The sequence below is a fragment of the Esox lucius genome, chromosome 1 (assembly GCF_011004845.1).
Source record: "Esox lucius isolate fEsoLuc1 chromosome 1, fEsoLuc1.pri, whole genome shotgun sequence".
Taxonomy (NCBI): Eukaryota; Metazoa; Chordata; class Actinopteri; order Esociformes; family Esocidae; genus Esox; species Esox lucius.
This window is the reverse complement of record NC_047569.1, coordinates 21,099,115-21,118,802: the sequence shown is the minus strand read 5'-3', so window position 1 is coordinate 21,118,802 and position 19,688 is coordinate 21,099,115. Positions and strand designations below refer to the sequence as shown.

The window sequence follows — 19,688 nt, the reverse complement described above, 5'->3', positions numbered from 1 at the left end:
CAGAGGTCAGTGACAGGAGCAGACTGGCAGAGGTACACTGGGGCAGACAGGCTTGTTGGTCGGTGGTCAGGCAGAGGTCAGTGATTGGAGCAGACTGGCAGAGGTACACTGGGGCAGACAGGCTTGTTGGTCGGTGGTCAGGCAGAGGTCAGTGATTGGAGCAGACTGGCAGAGGTACACTGGGGCAGACAGGCTCGTTGGTCGGTGGTCAGGCAGAGGTCAGTGAGAGGAGCAGACTGGCAGAGGTTCACCGGGGCAGGCAGGCTCGTTGGTCGGTGGTCAGGCAGAGGTCAGTGACAGGAGCAGACTGGCAGAGGTACACTGGGGCAGACAGGCTCGTTGGTCGGTGGTCAGGCAGAGGTCAGTGACAGGAGCAGACTGGGAGAGGTACACTGGGGCAGACAGGCTCGTTGGTCGGTGGTCAGGCAGAGGTCAGTGACAGGAGCAGACTGGCAGAGGTACACTGGGGCAGACAGGCTTGTTGGTCGGTGGTCAGGCAGAGGTCAGTGATTGGAGCAGACTGGCAGAGGTACACTGGGGCAGACAGGCTCGTTGGTCGGTGGTCAGGCAGAGGTCAGTGAGAGGAGCAGACTGGCAGAGGTTCACCGGGGCAGGCAGGCTCGTTGGTCGGTGGTCAGGCAGAGGTCAGTGACAGGAGCAGACTGGCAGAGGTACACTGGGGCAGACAGGCTCGTTGGTCGGTGGTCAGGCAGAGGTCAGTGACAGGAGCAGACTGGCAGAGGTACACTGGGGCAGACAGGCTCGTTGGTCGGTGGTCAGGCAGAGGTCAGTGACAGGAGCAGACTGGCAGAGGTACACTGGGGCAGACAGGCTCGTTGGTCGGGGAACAAACAGGCAGAGAACATAACCGGGAAGACAGACTGACGATATGGGTAACGGGGAAACTACTGGAAACAACTGTACAAAACAAGACAATCTGGCAACTGACAGAACAGAGAACGGAGGTTAAATATACAGAGGGCTAATGGGGAATTGGGAACACCTGGTGGAGGGTGGAGACATGACAACTGGTGAAACACATCAGGGCGTGACAGTTGTAAGCAGTTTTAGATGGAAATTTTTTTCTACCATAGATCTTCAGTCTTAAATCCCTTTTTTTAAAAGAACCGAGAAAAAAAACAAAATCTAGTTTCAACTTCTACTCTACATCTGTTGTTGTCTGCCCATAAATGTCAATTGATTTGATTTGCCTTTTGAACTGTTTTGGCTTCTCTGTCTTTTGAAGGTATGTGTGCGTGAAATCTTCAGTGCAGATTTAATCAACCAAATTTGACAAAATATCAAACTCTCTTTACGGTCACAACAATCTATAAGAAGATAATAGGCCGACATGACAGTTTGAGAAAACAATAGATAATATCTGTGTGAGAATATATACTGTTGAAGTCTGAAAACGGTGGGGTGAGGTAATAAACTATGCCTAAAGTGAGAAGTCTTCCACATTCTGACTTGATGAAACGATACAGTGCCTAGCTTTGGAACTCCTCGTTGTGTTGCTGAAGCACTGCCAAATAGCTCTGCAAGCAAAGGCAGCTGCTTGTGTAAAGACAAGACAGACCAGAGTGTTGCTTCATTATGTATGCTGATTTTCCTGTTGCTGAGACAGAAGCAAGGAGACATGACCGATGCAGCTGTTTACAGCTTTGACTGGGTGACTCTTACAGATGCACTACATACACATAATTGGTTTAAATGAAACTGCCCTTTATAATAATGTATGCATTCAGGGCTGACTTAGTCATACTAGGTTATTATGAATGTTACGGTATATGAAAGAGAGGTGAATAGCAGATGCAAAAGGTTAGTTACGAATTCATAGCGATTTGGATTCAGGTTCAAGGCTGGCACTAAATGTAATCCTGTTGACTCTGATGCTAAGCGTGCATTATTCATCAAGCTTTATGGTATTTGTCAAACATTTAATGCAAACAATTAACACTTGTACATAATTTGCTTTTGAGGCTTATCATAAAAACAATATTATTTGAAATGCAAATTCTTTTTTGCTCAGATTAGCTGATTGGTTCCCTTTAGAATGACTGTGCTTTGTGACCTTGATGTAGCAAGAAAACACATTTCTGTATTTATGTGTGCAGAAAATGAGCCACTAGCTCTATTCTAGTCTGTACAATGGTCCATTCTAATTGGTCCCCTGGGCTGTATGAGTTCTAATGTGCCAGGATGAGGATGTTCAAAGAGTGTTATACTAAATTAAAATTATTTTCTCATATGGCTTGATTATTACTAGAAATCTGGATACTGGTAATTTTGCGCCGATCATGCAGAACTAAAGTTGTCTTAGAAAAATCCATTTGGGGTAAAAAAAAAAAAAAAAAAGGATAACAGGCACAGTTGTAGAGGTACTATTCAATATTCCTCCAAACCCATAATGAACCTTTTCAACATTCTTTAGTTGACATGCACAGCAGGAGAATATATAACTAGAAGTTGATTATCTGCCTACTCACTCTTCAAAGGGTCACGATACATGGCATTGGAAGTTGGGGAAACTTGTGGTTAGCAACGAGGTTCAAGGCTACAGTGTTTTCTACTTCGATCCCCAGAACATGGTATGCACTAGCTATACTGTGAGAGTAGGGCAGAAGACTGGAACCTCTTTTCCATTAGCTTGTCAACCACTTTCCCTAGCCATGACCTTTCCCAGAAAAACAGCTTTAAAAGTAGTATGTTGTAGCAGGCAGCATTCACTGTGTCCTTTTGCAGTAGGGATTCTTGTTTTCATCAAGTTTTATGCATTTTATTTTACATCCCAAGGTCCTGAGTTTACAATGCAATCTTTATTTGTTGCCATCTGTCCTTCACCTGTTTTTTCACACCTCCAAAAAAAATGTCATGGTTGAGAGCAAATATTCACTGCTTTGTTCAGAATGTGTTAATAAAACAACTCTATCTTTGAATCTCTTGTGTGCTGAAGAGGGTCTTGAAGAGGGTTTTATTGAGAATGTTAAATTGTTTGATATTTTTCAGCAGCATAATTTGATGTTTTGTTGATAGTGCTGGAAAGCATTGTGAAAGGTGTTGCTCCATGTCATATAGTGAAACATTATCATGTCTGTCAGTCTTCAGTCACTGAAGCTTCTGCCAAACATGCCCCTTCAACTGACCTTTTTTTACAAACATATTCTTAGTAAACTACACTGTAAGTGATTTTAACAAGTAAGCCTGAGATATGCCTCCATTCTGTGTATTACAGGACCATGGAGAGCAACCACAACAAAAGCATGAGAGAAATCTCCAGCTCTCATTATAAGATGCCACAAGGGGCTATATTGACTAAATTCATATTTGACATGGACAGGAGCAGACCTGCAGGGCAAACTATTGTAACACATAGGGAATAAACCTGAACTTTATTTTAAATTCCAATTAATGCTGCTGCACTGATTATACACTACAAATTGGTATAAAAACAGCATCAGACCAAGCATGATGAGATGTTAATTTCACCCTTGTAAACATCTGATTTAAAGATTTTTTTATCCATCATTTACAAGAGCTTTCCCTGTGTTTCGCTGTTACCTGCCAGCAATGTCTGCAGTCTATGAACTGACCTCAAAAAAAAAAATATGGTTGTCCATATTCATTGTCTTTTTCGCAAAATGTTCACATATGTTTTGAGCTTTTTTCCATCAATTCACAAGAGTCATTGAAATTAATTGTGTGTAATTAATTTGGTAAATCCACAGTGTGAATATACAGCTGCCTGCTGTTCTCAAGAGTGGCTTCCAGTATGACTAATAAAGTGAAAATAAATCAATATTCCATGTACGCAGCTGAGAGACAGGGAGACACACAGCTAGTCCTGAAGTCAATCAATTTGTCAGTCAGTCACAAAGTCAGTCGGCCAGTCAGACACTCATTCAGCCACAAAGTCGCTCACTAAGTCAGTCTCATAGTCAGCCAGCCACTCATTCAGCCACAAAGTCGCTCACTAAGTCAGGCTCATAGTCAGCCAGCCACTCATTCAGCCACAAAGTTGATCACTAAGTCAGGCTCTTAGTCAGCCAGCCACTCATTCAGCCACAAAGTCGCTCACTAAGTCAGTCTCATAGTCAGCCAGCCACTCATTCAGCCACAAAGTTGATCACTAAGTCAGTCTCTTAGTCAGCCAGTCAGTCACTAAGTCAATCAGCCACAAAGTCTATCACTAAGTCAGGCTCATAGTCAGCCAGCCACTCATTCAGCCACAAAGTTGATCACTAAGTCAGTCTCTTAGTCAGCCAGTCAGTCACTAAGTCAATCAGCCACAAAGTCTATCACTAAGTCAGGCTCATAGTCAGCCAGTCAGTCACTAAGGGCAGGTTTCACAGACACAGATTAAGCCTAGCCTAGGACAAAAAAAAAAAAGCTCAATGGAGTTTTCTATTGAGCTTGATTTTTTAGTCCTAGAATAGACTTAATCTGTGTCGTTGAAACCGGCCCTAAGTCTGTCACTCAGTTGGTAAGTCTGTCTGTAAGTTAATGCCAGGTTTCTGGAATTTTCCAACAATGACTTGTTTATTAATTTCAGCACTTACACAAAAGACCTGTCCATATCTGATTCAACATGTGACCTTTATTCCAATCTTGTCCTGATCTTGATCAGATCTTTTCTTTGTACACTTAACAAATAACAATGTGTCTATATCTGTCTAAAAGTGATCCGCATACAGGTGTAAACAGGGTTAAAGAGAAGGGAACCATAAAACCACTGGCCCCTCCAGTCCAGCAGAACACATTAGAGCTCCACGCCAACCAATGTAGGCGTCAGACACAAATTATCTTTATTCCCCTATAAATTCAAGTCGCAGTGCACTTCCTGTCAGGTTCAAAGAGTGGGCATGACACAGCTCCCCCGGTCACCAACAGGACTGTGTAGGAGGTAATGGCTGAATGTAAGAGTGCATTAACAGTATAGACATTATTAAATGTTTTATATATTTAGTTATGTCCAAGGCCATAAATGGCCTCTAATGTGAATCTGAACTGAAAGGAAGAACCAATAATATAGTATGTAATTTACCAGATGCTGACCATCCACGATGTTCACAGGCATGCAGGCCTGTGCAGCTTTACTTATGAGTGTTCTCAAGGAATGAAACGCACTTAATCCCCATGGGGATTCCCATAGCATTCACCCTTCACTCATACATCTCCTAGGGACATGAAATGTCTTAACTCTGACCAATCGGTGAGACAGATAATATGAAAGATGACTACGGATGATGCGACTCTGTCCAAGAACGTCAAGGTTAATTAGCAGACTGCTAATATTTAGGGAAAAGGGAAAAACAATCCAATAAGCTAATGCACTTGCTGAACTTGCTGTCACTCGCGCCTCAAGAATCCTTCCAATTACTCATCAGTCCCTGCTCCTTCCTTCAATCACCACAGCCTATCAAAATAATGGTACACACAATAAAAATCCAATAATACTACCCCTATACAAACATCAGCATGTATGAAAACCTGGTAGACCTAATACAAAACTGCAATGTCACTGTACAACAAAATACTATTGAAAGTGAAGGTAATAAGTAACATCGTTCTGTTTTAGCAATATGAAAAAACAACTCAAATACATTCCCTTTCTTTATTCTGTCTTGTCTTTTTTTACTGTATTGTTCTCCTCTCCCATCTGTCTGTTTTCCTTGGTTGGTGTTCTTTCGCAAAACCCCAGTCCCTGGTCTAGGTTGGCATAACAATGGGTCTGCAGTCTGGGTGTTGTGCGGTGTGGACGAGTCCTGTGGGGGGGGGGGGGGTTGCCTTGATCGTGCCGAAACACTACCAAGGCACAATTTTGCTGATTGTAAGCTGGGATGTCTCTAAGCCAAGGACCTGACCGGACCTGAACTGACCGGGGCAGTGTTTTACCATGGGAAAGGTTACAATTATTTTCAGATTCTTCCACTTTCGGTGTTGTAGTGAGGTCGATTGCAAAGCTTCTTTGACTGGCTTAGTGGCTTGCATTTGTCATACAAGTGGTAGCACTAGGAATAAGCTTTTCACCAAAAAAATATAAAAACTGTCTTTGTGATGTTACAACACTAAGTATTTTGTTAAAATAATTTAAATGAATGAATATTACTAACTATATGTAGGTGCTATACACTGTAATTCTTTAATAGTAGGGGGCGCAGGGGCTTGAACATGTCTTTAAAGCTGCGCCAAGGCAACCCAAGCATGACGTGAGGAGTTACTATTTGATTTGGAAAGGCAGGTGTCCCATACAGTTTCAGGCAGTTGTGATGAACAACTTGAGTGTGTCCCTTAGGTGTGTTTTACTGCCTGACTGTATAAAGTACACCATCATCCTCAGGCTCAGTGGGCTCTATTGACTGTATGACAATGTATGGCCCTTTCCATTGGGGCTACAGCTTACACCGGGACTGAGCAGGATCGTTCAACCACAGCAGAGCTCCTTCATGGTACAGCAAGTGTTTATCTTCGTCATAGTGCTCTTTCTGCCGAACACGAGCCTCCTGGTGACAGTCATTGCTTGACTGGTTAGCAAGCTATAGTTTTACGAGAAAGCGTTATTGCATATTCTACAGTGGTACCCGGGGATTCAGCTGAGGGTTCATCTGGAACAGAAAACAACCATTGTGTGAGCAGCCATGGCCAAGCGCTAAGAAGAAGTGTGCACCCAGTGCTGAGGTGTACACATTTGTTTTATTAGAGCTGGACAGGATTCAACAGTGTCCTATGGTATTTTTTCTCTGATTGCTGTATCTAGCGAGCTGGTCTTTGAGTTATGTATCTATTAAATCTCTCGATCGAACCACCTCCCTCTGGATGATAAGCCGTGGTCCTGGTCTTTGTCACATATAACTTTGCACACAGGTATTTAATCATGTCCACTTCAAACTCTCTGCCCTGTTCAGTATAAAAGAACTACCTAACGCAATGCTCTGTGATGTATCGCCCCGTGTGGCAAAAAGAATGAGGGTGAGTCAAACAATAGGATAATGCCAGTGGCTTGCTCCTTGCAAAGAGGGAGAAGCTATACGTTATTGGCTTAGAGAAAGACAAGTGGATGGGGATTGGACATGATTTGACAACCTTAAATATTGCCATGCTTCATCATCTGTGCTACATAGGACCCCTGAATGACTGCAGACAGAGCAATAGAGGAACAGTTAATTGACAAATCTGTCATTCATTTAACCATGACTGTTAGGGGTTGAGTCTATTGTCCCCAGCCTGATATTTTGTGATACCTTTTAGAAACATTTAATGCCTTTTTCTGTAAAAAGAGACATTATACATTTTTCCCTCTGTGTTTTGCCCATAGATATTCGGCTGAAAATTATTGGAAGGAAGTGAGAGGTGGGGGGGGGGGGTATGTGAGAGTAGGGGGATCGGCAGGGCAGGTGGTAGCATGGAAGGGATGTGACAGGACTCCTCGGCTCAGTCCATTTAGTGGGTTGATGTTCATTAGCATGGAGCAAGGGCCCTTTACCTCCCCTTAGGGACCAAGCTGTGCTGTGCTACCAGACGTCCCTGATACTGTAAACAAACAGCTCTGCTCGGCTCAGCTTATCCCTGCTGTTCGTGAGATACAATACAACCAGTAGCAGCACTAGATGAGACACAAGTCTGTCTCTTTACAGTGTACTGTGAGCTCACCCTCTGCTTAGTGCAGGCAGGTCCATTTTTGGGAAGAAACCACATTGAAGTGTGTCTTTGAAAGTTCAGGAGGTGTTACACATTTTAGGCTTTTCCCATGCTCATGCAGAACGTCCTTTCTCCTAATCATAATCTTTATTCAAAACCATCCAATTTTAGTTGATGATTGGAGGGGACAGATGGCAAATGGAGTCTCTCCTTCAGGCAGTTAAGTAACAGCCCTTCTCATACCTCTCATCCTCAACCCTCCATCAGTCTCAAATGACACAGATCCCCATATTTAATCTGAGGACCTTGAGTGCTGAAAAGCTAGAAAGTTTGGAGATTTAATGCCGTGCCATGTTCTTTTGTAGCCAGCAGACATATAAATCTAACTAAACAGTGGACAACATTCTACTTTTTGAATCCTGTGGGTGAAATGTATTTCTGCAGGAGGGGATAGCACATTGGGGTCAGATTTATCTGCAGGCTTGTGTCTACTCACTCTGATTGAGGTCTATAACTTCTTGGTATTACCTCTTAAATCAGAGTATATATTACAGTCGCCTGAACTCGCTCTGTTTAAATTGTGGGGTATGTAAAGTATATCATTTTTATGTAACTGTCTTTGAACATTTAACAGTACCACATCGGACATGAAAAGCTCTCGCCTCCCACAGGAAATGACATTTGAAGATATGATGTCATTGAATTTGCCATTGTATTTTAAAGCCTGTTTTTCTTCTTTTCAGTTACAGACAGAAATGTATTGATGTTGTATATAGGATATTGTGAATGTCCATTGCACATCAGTGACTAACCACTTATAAATCACTTCTGGATTGGGAGAGAGAATGATTGGAGCCTTATTCAGGGAAGTGTAGTATTGGTTTCAGTGGCCATGGGGTCTGAAGTGATTGTGATGTAACACATAACGTACATGTCAATTGGATTTGGAAGTTTGAATTACATAATTCAGAAGTGCTCTTCAACTCTATGCAGAGAAAGTAATGAAACCACAGTGAAGTGGGACCCTCTGTTCTAAAGCCCATACAGCCACAGTAGGAAGGGAAGAGAAATGTGTGACTGAGTGGGAGAAGGTTAATCACACATTTGAACACTGCTTTCACTCTCTTGTTCTCTCTCTATGCATTGTTGTCCTTCATTGGTGAACAACACATGCTCTCATAGAAACTTTCTAATAGAATTCCATTAAATATGTCTCCTTTGTTCTCCTTTAATTGTGTCACATCTACCTCCATGAGTAGATTTGTCAGTCTTTAACCATTGCATGGACAATAGTAGCTTCTATGTAGAAGTTGTCTAATGTAGTAGTACCACATCTCTGTATTCCTAGCTGCATATGTTACTTGATTACTTGAAGTGGTTGTGACTATGAATACATTGGACGTTACTATGCGACTGCCAGCTGTCTTCTGCCCTGGGATTTCATCAGAGGGGAGACATTTCTCTGAAAGCTGTGATTTGTGTAGGGTTTATTTTTTTAAGAGAGTGTGATTGGCTTGTTTCCAGACTCCAGAGCTGGTGATGGGGCACCACAGAAGATAGACCACGCTGTCATCGGAGGCGTGGTTGCCGTGGTGATGTTTGCAATCCTCTGTGCGCTCATTGTCCTGGGGCGCTACTTCGCAAGACACAAAGGTATAAGGGCTCACCTGTGTCCCAATAAATGAAGAATAGATCTGGCTAGTGAATGTCTACACTGGCATAAGTTGAACTGATGTACAGTACCGTTAACGACTAATAGTCCTAGAAGTGGGCTGGACGTGGGTTTGCACTGTCATCTATTCGAGACCAACAGGGCTGTTCATTAATTTGTTGATGCGTTTCAGGCACCTACTTCACACATGAAGCCAAAGGGGCAGATGACGCCGCAGATGCAGACACCGCCATCATTAATGCAGAGGGGGGACACAACAACACGGATGAGAAGAAGGAGTACTACATCTAATGATGAGAGGCCAGGGGGGTGTTATGATGGGATGGTGGTGGTGGTGGTGGGGAGGGGGGGTTGTCAACCTGGTGAAGCTGAGGAGGGAAAGATGGGAGGAGGGGATAGGATGAGAAGTGAAGAGTATTGGATTGGAGTGGATTAGTCGGGAGGCTTCATTGCTTTGTTGTAGATTCTCCCATCCAAACTCTCCCCTAAACTGCTGGGGCCTATTCTGTACAGTTTAATTATTTTACAGACAATTTTGTGCCTTGTTCAATTTCTTTTGTAATTGTTATTTTCTTTTCTCCTCCCAAGCCAGTCGACATTCCCCAAATACTCCCATCAGAGATTGGACAACTGCTCTCTTCCTGCAGCTCTATCTTAGTACCAGGCTCTTAGAAGCAGTATCTCACCCTCTCGGTATCTCTTTGCTGTGTAGGCCACTGTAGAAGCAGCTACTACATTTGAGTAATTTCAATACCAACCGAAAAACAACTGTAGACAAAGCTTGGTAAACGGTCCCTCTTAACTGAAGCATACATATTACCTGTCCTACTAGACATCCCGAAACGTCACTTTCATTTAAAATTTCCTGGTAAACGACTGACTGGAGTGACTGCCATGGTCACAGGCCTTGTTGGGTTTGGTTATCTGTCAGATGTGGGTCTGTGCAACAGGTGTTCATGTTGTTTCAGCATTATCAATTACTCTGGGTCATCATACTCATACAGTCAATGGTCTGTTGACCAGTGTAAATTAAAATGTATATTACCCAGTCTTTTCAGCAAGGTTCCGATCCAGTGAAAATAATCTTCTACAGATAAAACACGTTGTATTTTGTTCTTGAAAAATATAATGAATTTAATATATTGAAGATATATATTTAGAAACATTACAAGGACCTTCAAACACTATCTTATTGTTGTCTTAGGCCTTCATCTAGTCTCTTGGCTCTGGGTGCTATTTAGAGGGATCTCAATATGAAAGGGAAGAAAACATGTTACTTATATTTTAGATTGAAGATGTTTTAACTTTAATGCTGTTAAATTAGGAAATCTTTTCAGTCTGTATTGTAGCCAATACACATGGATTTCTGTGTTGCATATGCTATATCGCAAAATACTGCCATTGCATATTTTATTATGAATAGAATACTGTTGTCTATGCTTTGAATTTAAAGGAGTAATTCAATTTTTTCAACTTAATCAGGACAAGTGAGCATGTTTGTTTTATAATAGCCAATCACCTTTAAGTAACATCAAACCAAATATGGAGTTGATTCCTGGGGATTTTGTTTTTCAAACACACTCATATGCCCTCATTACTTCTATGGATCTTTGGCTAGAGGTGGCAAATGTTTGTAATGGCTGTTTAGAGAATTATGGATTGTGAATTCTGCTTCAAGTGTTGCATTATCCATTGTTTGTTTTGTTAGTGTTTTGATTACAAATTGGAAAAAGTATCACAACAGTGGGTTATTGGCCTGATAAGGTTTTCTAATTGTCTTTGAAGGATACATTATTGAAGATCCTCAATAACATTTGAATGGGAATGACTGGGATGTTGTTGCCATTTCTGCCATGTTTCAGCTTTTGAAAAAAACTGTACATATAGCTATGGAATCCCTGTAATGCACATTCAAGATCCTGCTTTTACAGTATCCTTTCATGGTAGAGTCAGCGGTTTCATTATACATCAGTGTGATTGACAAAATAACAATCCAAATAAATTACTTAAAGGGTGACTAGCTTAAAACAATATGATTATATTTTGCTTTTGAATATACCACAATGTTTAAAACAATGAATGAAGGACTAAATTCAGTGCCTTCCTTGTTCTAGAGGCTATACAGTACGATGTCAACAGTATCATAGCAACTATATCTTAGAATGTGAATGTCCCTGTACCTGACACCAGTATTGGTGGTCTTTATTCACAAGTAACTCATAAAACAGACAGTACTGGAATAACAAGCTAGATTAAATCATACTTTTATGATAACTGAATGATATGCAGCTTGTATTGAAAAACAGCTCCTCATATCAAAGACAATAGTAATAATTAAGTAGTATTACTTTTATTTACTGCTGTTTCTGGCTGTTTTGAAATTTGAAGAAGACAAAAACCATTTATATAATTTATTTGTTAAATTAAATCTGGTTCTATTTTTTTGGCTACATTATTAGGTTATGTAATGTAACTGCGGTTATGGCTCACAATTCTTTTGGGAAAGGTATAACAAGCAAAACGGCACCAGAAATCTGATTTTTATTTAATTTAATTGCTTCAATATGATGCAAAACATAACCGATACCAGTATAACAAACAGATATTTGCAAATCAATATTCATTTCAAAACGTATTGATTAGTTCTGAAAGTTTTGTAAATCATTAATGTTTTATTCTGGATGCAATTTAATTATTTGCTGTAGGGATGCATATGAGGTGTTGTTTTTGTTTTCAGTATATTTTATATGTAGTACATGTGTTTCCATTTTCTCAGGTTCATGTTGAATCTTGTGTTTTGCATCTCAGGTAGAATACAAAACGAAGGCCCCCAAGGATTATTATACATTTCAGAAAGTAAAAAAAAAATCACAAGATGTATCATTTTTTCTCAGTTGTATATGTTTATGTGTTCTTAATATATGGTGCACTGTTGAATGTTAAATATTATTTTGTATAAACCTAGTTCACAAAGAAAGAAAACAAGATTTGTGAATCACTTGTACAGTCAGTGTCCACTAAAACACAGGGGTGGTCATGTATGCAATGTTAACCGCAGTCTAATGTGTCACCTGTTTTTCCCTACAGCCTTCACAGTAGAGACAAGCACTAACTCTGGTCAAATGAGCATGCAGCCTGTTTGAAATGTTAAATTGAGGTACCCAGTCAAATCACTTTTATCCATCTCGAAAACAAGATTCATGACCAAAAACACCATCCAGCATAAAGAACAGGGCTAGTATTCAGAAAGTCTCACTGAGTAGGAGTGCTGCTGGTCCAATAACTTAAACGGCTAAACTAATCCTTGAAAAGTACTCTTAATCTCATGCTTTATGAATACAGGCCCAGGTAAGTACCCAACAAAATGCAGACCTAGGTCTTGGTTTAATCAGATCGAGTTTAAAATTGCTTTGGCTGCCATCCGCATAGCGGATGTTTTGGTGGTGTTGAAAGTGGAACTGTGGTATCAGCTGATGAATCGGTGAGTGGCTGTTCTTTTGTCACAAACCACACTCTAATTTAATCATAACTAATTTCATCTGGACTGTCTTTATAGGGCTACAAAAAAAAACGGAAAACACAAAAATATTATTTGTTCTTGTATGAATTAGATTATTGTAGGCTTTAAGGGTGATAATACTTATATAACGAGAATCATTTGGGAATGCATATTAGAAGTTACACCATGTTGTCTGAAATAAGGGGAGAATATGGGGTTACATTTTTATAAAAGCAGGTCTTTTTAAGGTCAACAAAACATTATGGGCTGCTACAAAAAAAAGAAATATATATATATATAGTTTGCACCTTGTTTTGAGGCTGTAGTGTATGCTTCTATGTACTTATTACGTTTACAATCATTGCTGATATTGAGGGTTCAGATTGGATACTAAAGTCAAAGCTCATTTGGCAATTTGAACTAAATCAAATTATTCAAGATTTAATGGAAGAATTCAACTAATTTGGTAGTCCTAAAATGTGGGTATCATTAGATTAAGACTTTTAGGCATATGCCCACATGATAAATATTTGTTTGGCAGGCAGAACTAATGGTATGCTAATTATAATATTAAACTATAAAATGTCTACAGATATTTATCTTGAAAACTGAGTTTAGTTATAATAATAATTAATTTAACTTATATAGCACTTTTTCTAGGGACCAAAGAGCTTTACATAGTGTCCTCACCTTATCCACCTCCAATTTGTAGCACCCACAAACACGGAGTCCCATCCACTTCTGTGATTAAGGCAGCCACAGCACATCAGCCATCAGGTGGATAGGTGTGTAGTGATATATACCAATTATGAAAGAGGGGGATGATAAGGTGGCCATGATGGAAAAGTGGCCATGATAACGGGTTTAACAGCCCTACTCTTACAGTAAGTATCAGGGGACCTTTAGTGACCACAGTGAGTCAGGACGCCTGTTTAACTTACAGTATGGGATAAAAAGCACTCTGCCCAGAGCAATGTTTCCATCACTGGCCTGGGTAATTGAGATTTGATCTGAAGACCAGAGTGCCCCTTACTGGTCCTCCAACAACAGATGCTGGAGCATCTGGTCTCCCCTCCACAGATTGACCATGACAAACTCTGTTTAGCTTTAGGGGCAAACCAGCATTTTTTAAATGCAGGAAAATGCATAATCTTCTTGAAATATTCTATTGCAGATTACCCATGAGTAGTGACTAATTTATAATATGTAGCAGGTTGGAGTGCCAAGACATGGTATCAAATGCTACTTGAAATGTTTAAGGATAGAGGCTATTGCATGCATGTTCCCAAGCATGGCAAAAATCTACTGAGGGTTATGGTTAATTTCCAGTGTAATATACTGTAGCTAGAAAGGTATTGAGAAAAGGAAACATTAACTAATTACCAAGAAGTTAATCCAGTGATCTGTGGCAAATAAGCAAATATCCTTTATGGTAATCTAGCTGCAGTAGCAAAAGACTACTTTTATATTTGCAGATGTTTCAGATTACACTAATTCATTACACTTTATTGTTTCAATTCAACCTTGGACATTGGCACAGAATGACATTTCCAAAACTGTGTAAAGTATAACAGCATACAATACTTCTTTATATTGATGTTGGCCCAAACAGAGGGCAACGTTTAGAAATATTTTGGTAGAATGTTGCAGTTGTTTTTTTTAATTAAATGTTGGCCTTGGATATGACAAATCACATCAATTGCCTCAAAATTTGTTTAACCATACTCACGTACCTACATTACAAAAGTTACAATAACAAAGTGTTACTTTCTGTTAATTTCCATAAGCTTTCCTAACCACCTTTTGATATGCCAAAACATCTGCTTTAGGGGTTACTGGCTGAAGCAGTGCTGATCAAATCAAGCCCACCTTAGCAGTTATTTACTTTCTAGTGCTGTTGCATCCTGAGTAGGATGTATATCAATCACATTGAATATTTGTTTAAAAAAAAAAAAACAGGTGGTATATTTACTTTGGTGTTAAAGTTGTATAAGGTAACCCCAACATGACTTGGATGTTTGGATGGATAACATGTTTGATGGCTAGGACGTTTGGTTGTTCTTTACTCCAGTTAGTTGTTTTTTGAAATTTGTAGGGCTCTATTAAATCTGTTTCACTGAAAAAAGCAAATTTTTTGAATGAATTTATGTAATCAGCATTTACCGTGAACACAGTATCAACTATTGGAACATTGTGGTGTAATCTTTAACTTCAGCATTACAGATTGAATCCAGCCCTTAGTCTCTCTGTACCTTGGTAACATTTCTGTGTAGTAAAGAAAGGTTTCCTCATGTTCCCATACATATTTTGTATTGGTTCATAAAACATTTTTACAAAAAATCAAAAGAGTACTTGTCTTAATAAAAATATATCAATGTTGAAAGTGCTGTATCATCTTTTGCCTGCAATTACTATTGTCATGACCTTATGTGGTTCCCATCAAAGGTGGATGATATGGCACTGACAAGAAAATCGATATCAGCTGAATTTTCTTTCAAACAAACCACCACAAAAAAAATTTACATTACTGTGTGGAATTTACTTGAACGGCTTTACCCGGACAACTGATTCTGTGAATGTGCTGACGGCTTAATCTACCCAACCAGTTTCATTACAATGCAAAGCCCATCAAAAGGTCGTAAAGTATGCTAAGCTTAGAACATGCTAAAGGTTTTAATGCCAGAATGTATGCTCGTTTATCATAGTGACATAGCGATATTGGTTAACACTACTGGTGATCACCTCCCAACCTTGATCCCTTCATATAAACCCACAATGAGACAGTATTTACAGGGATACCAGGTGGAAGTCGGATCTCTCTGAAATGAAAATGGATGGCCATGGCTCACCCTTTAAATACTCTCAGAACATGTGAAAAAATGAAGGCAATCTCGTCCTGATTTTGCAGAACTTTCAGAGGTATACATGTCTGTAGTCTGGAGGATATGTGGCCTTGTTTGAAACCATTTCATGCGATGTTACGTTATTTCACACGCCTGCTGACTTATCATAAGTTTCGTACTCTATAAAAACACCATATTCTGAACCCTTGTTTTCCTCACATCCAATCAGGTGCAAAGTACAAGTACAACCACAAATACTACTGTCAAATGTGTAATCTAGTTGGGCAAGGCTGAATAGGAGCAGGATCATAATTGCATAGCGTACCTGTTAGTAGGCTGATTCCTGTCTTTAACTCCAGTTCAAACGTCCACCACTGAACCAGGGCAACAATGAAAGCTCAGTAGGTACATGTAGGACTGTTAAGACAACTTTAAACTATTCATAGCCATGAGTTAAAAATAAAGATTGCGTTCATCGTCCACCGGTTCACATGCTCTCATTTCGCATCTCCCGTTGACATATTTTCAGCAGTCACAGTTATTGATTGTTCTTTTATCATATTAACGCTCTACCTTGTCCTTGTTTTCCAGTGCATTTAGCTAGCATCCACAGACACATGCCACAAACAATACTGTTTATGTGCGCAAACTGTGCAGGCTATTTCACGTCGTACAGTCAGCTACGGAGGAGGTAAAATATACAAACCCATGGATCTCGTTCCCAGACAAATGCGCTGTGCACAATAAAATGGTTAACAGTGGAGAATGTAATGAGAAAATGATATAGCAAACTATATGCAGGGGACAATGCTGGGCTTTGCCACCCAGTGCGACTGGACCTGGTGGCCACCCAAATTTAATCTCCCACAATCCACCTATTGTTCGAATATGATGGCAAATAAGGGGCTCTTGTCGGATTTGACATGCATTGAAAAAATAAGCAACAAATTCTAAAACGCTGAGGAACAGGGCTTGACATTGGCACCCGCCCACACGCCTAATGCGGGTAGTATTTGGCTGTGGCGTGTAACGCATTCACTCTTAGCCACTTTGGCGGGTGCCATTCTATACTATATCTACACACAGGGTTTTTCATGAATTCATAGCTCAAAGGCAACAGTCTTCCCAAAATGTGTGTTGGCATATACAAAATACTATTAACGATGTAGCAAAAAATAATGTATTAACGATGTAGCAAGGATGAGGAAAAAACTTGACAAGGCTGTAATAAATACAGCTCTGTTTCGTTTTTTTATGCAAGTCTATATTAACAATTGTTAAGAACATAGACAACAATAATATTGCCTGCAATTAATTATAAAGCCGATGGGTGATTTCATATTTCTTTTTAAATAACATGTTAATAGTTCTAGGTTATGTTAAGAATAAATATATTGCTTGCATATTTTGGTTGATATTAGGGAGGATATTGTAGCGTGCATTAGCTGCTCAAGTGAACACGACAACAGGTCAGATTTAAGACTATAATACTATTTTTCAAGTGTAGCCACATTACATAAAGTATTTCACAGAGAGGTGTCTAGTACAGTGGCGTACCACCTTTGCCTAATAGTGACTGAAAGGGTGAATAAGACATAGTCAAATGTTATCAAATAAAACATAATTCCCCCAAAACAAAATGGTGGCTAGTGAAAATGCTGAGTGGCTAATAACTTTGGAAAACCACTGGCCACAGTGGCTGGTGAGCAAAAAAGTTAATGTCAAGCGCTGCTGAGAAATATTAGAATGTCATTGTTTACAAATTACATGACCCACCCCTGAACAAGATATAAAAAACCAAACCTTTCCCCTGAAAGAAAAAAATGCATGATCAAGTACATGGTCAAGCTGCTCCCACATAAACTGAATAGGGTTGAGATCCATGACTGTGCTGGCCACTCCATTATCGACAGAATACCAGCTGATTGCTTCCTCCCTAAATAGTTATTGGATAGTTTGGAATTGTGCTTTGGGTCGTTGTCCTATATAAAGAAATTGGCTCCAATCAAGCTCCATCCACAGGGCATGGCAGTGCAAAATGGAGCAATAGCCTTCCTTCTTCAAAATCCCTTTTACCCTGTACAAATCTCCCACTTTACCACCACCAAAGCACCCCCACACCATTACTTTGCCTCCACCATGCTTGAGATATGGCTTCAAGCACTCCCCTAGCATCTTTTCATTTCACAATGAATCTCACAATGTCCTTGTTATCAGAAAACCTCCAACTTAGATTTGTCTGTCCATAAGACCTTTTTCCAATCTTCCTCTTTGCACATCTTAATCTTTTCTTTTTATTGGCTAGTCTGAGATATGGCTTTTTCTTTGCAACACTGCCTAGAAGGCCAGCATCACGGAGTCACTTATTCACTGTTGACATTGAGACTGGCGTTTTGTGGGTTCTATTGCAGGTTTTAAGCTGCCAGTTGACAACATGTAAGGCATCTGTTTCTCAAACTACACACTATTGTATTTGCCCTCTTGCTCTGTTGTGCGCTGGTGTCTCCCACTCCTTTTTCTATTTTGGGTAGAGCCCATTTGCACTGTTCTGTGAAATAATTAGTACACAGCATTGTATGAAATCTTCAGTTTCTTGGCAATTTCTCACATGAAATAGTTTTCATTTCTCAGAACAAGAATTGACTGACGAGTTTCAGAAGATTTGTTTCTGGACATTTTGAGCCTATAATCAAACACACAATTGCTGATTGTTTTATTGCTTCTTTAATCAGCACAATAGTTGGATTAGCAAACACAACGTGCCATTGGAACACAAGACTGATAGCTGATAATGGCCTCTATACACCTAAGTTTACTGCAACAATAGTCATTTCAACATTAACAATATCTACAGGTGCTGGTCATAAAATTTGAGTTGATTTATTTCAGTAATTCCATTCAAAAAGTGAAACTTGTATAATGTATACATTCATTCCACACAGACTGTGATTATTACTGTGATTATTGTAACTGACAACTAATGAAAAACCCAAATTCAGTAGCTCAGAAAATTTGAATATTGTGAAAAGGTTCAATATTGAAGACACCTGGTGCCACACTTTAATCAGCTAATTAACCCAAAACACCTGCAAAGGCCTTTAAATGGTCTCTCAGTCTAGTTCTGTAGGCAACACAAACATGGGGAAGACTGCTGACTTGACAGCTGTCAAAAAGACGACCATTGACACCTTGCACATGGAGGGCAAGACACAAAAGGTCATAGCTAAAGAAGCTGGCTGTTCACTGAGCTCGGTGTCCAAGCACATTAATAGAGAGGCGAAGGGAAGGAAAAGATGTGGTAGAAAAAAGGGTACAAGCAATAGGGATAACCGCACCCTGGAGAGGATTGTGAAACAAAACCCATTCAAAAATGTGGGGGGATTCACAAAGAGTGGACTGCAGCTGGACTCAGTGCTTCAAGAACCACCACGCACAGACGTATGCAAGACATGGGTTTCAGCTCTTGAAGTTATGTTCTCTAATTAAAGTAAATTTAGCATTTCCTTTGGAAATCAAGGTCCCAGAGTCTGGAGGAAGAGAGGAAAGGCACAGAATCCACGTTGCTTGAAGTCCAGTGTAATGTTTCCACAGTCAGTGATGGTTTGGGGTGCCATGTCATCTGCTGGTGTTGGTCCACTGTGTTTTCTGAGGTCCAAGGTCAATGCAGCCGTCTACCAGGAAGTTTTAGAGCACTTCATGCTTCCTGCTGCTGACCAACTTTATGGAGATGCAAATTTCATTTTCCAACAGGACTTGGCACCTGGACACAGTGCCAAAGCTCCCAGTACCTGGTTTAAGGACCATGGAATCCCTGTTCTTAATTGGCCAGCAAACTCGCCTGACCTTAACCCTATAGAAAATCTATGGGGTATTGTGAAGAGGAAGATGCGATAAGCCAGACCCAACAACGCAGAAGAGCTGAAGGCCACTATCAGAGCAACCTCGGCTCTCATAACACCTGAGCAGTGCCAGACTGATCGACTCCATGCCACGCCGCATTGCTGCAGTAATTCAGGCAAAAGGAGCCCCAACTAAG

At 40.2% G+C, this 19,688-nt stretch overlaps 1 protein-coding gene and 1 long non-coding RNA gene across 3 annotated transcripts in view; one reads left to right on the top strand and one right to left on the bottom strand.

The window, feature by feature from the left end:
• The window catches only part of cadm1b (cell adhesion molecule 1b), a 271,115-nt gene extending 261,474 nt beyond the window's left edge, over positions 1 to 9,641 (top strand). For both annotated transcript variants that reach the window (XM_020052485.3, XM_010892247.3), the window contains 2 exons: positions 9,163 to 9,291; positions 9,483 to 9,641. In XM_020052485.3, coding sequence (XP_019908044.1) covers positions 9,163 to 9,291; positions 9,483 to 9,601 — 248 coding nt within the window. In that variant the 3' untranslated portion in view covers positions 9,602 to 9,641. The remainder of the gene's footprint in view (positions 1 to 9,162; positions 9,292 to 9,482) is intronic.
• LOC109616512 overlaps positions 1 to 16,083 on the bottom strand; it is a 54,323-nt gene extending 38,240 nt beyond the window's left edge. Inside the window, exon 1 of the long non-coding RNA XR_002197656.2 lies at positions 15,978 to 16,083. This is a non-coding gene — a long non-coding RNA (uncharacterized LOC109616512). The remainder of the gene's footprint in view (positions 1 to 15,977) is intronic.
• Positions 16,084 to 19,688: the final 3,605 nt, after the last annotated feature.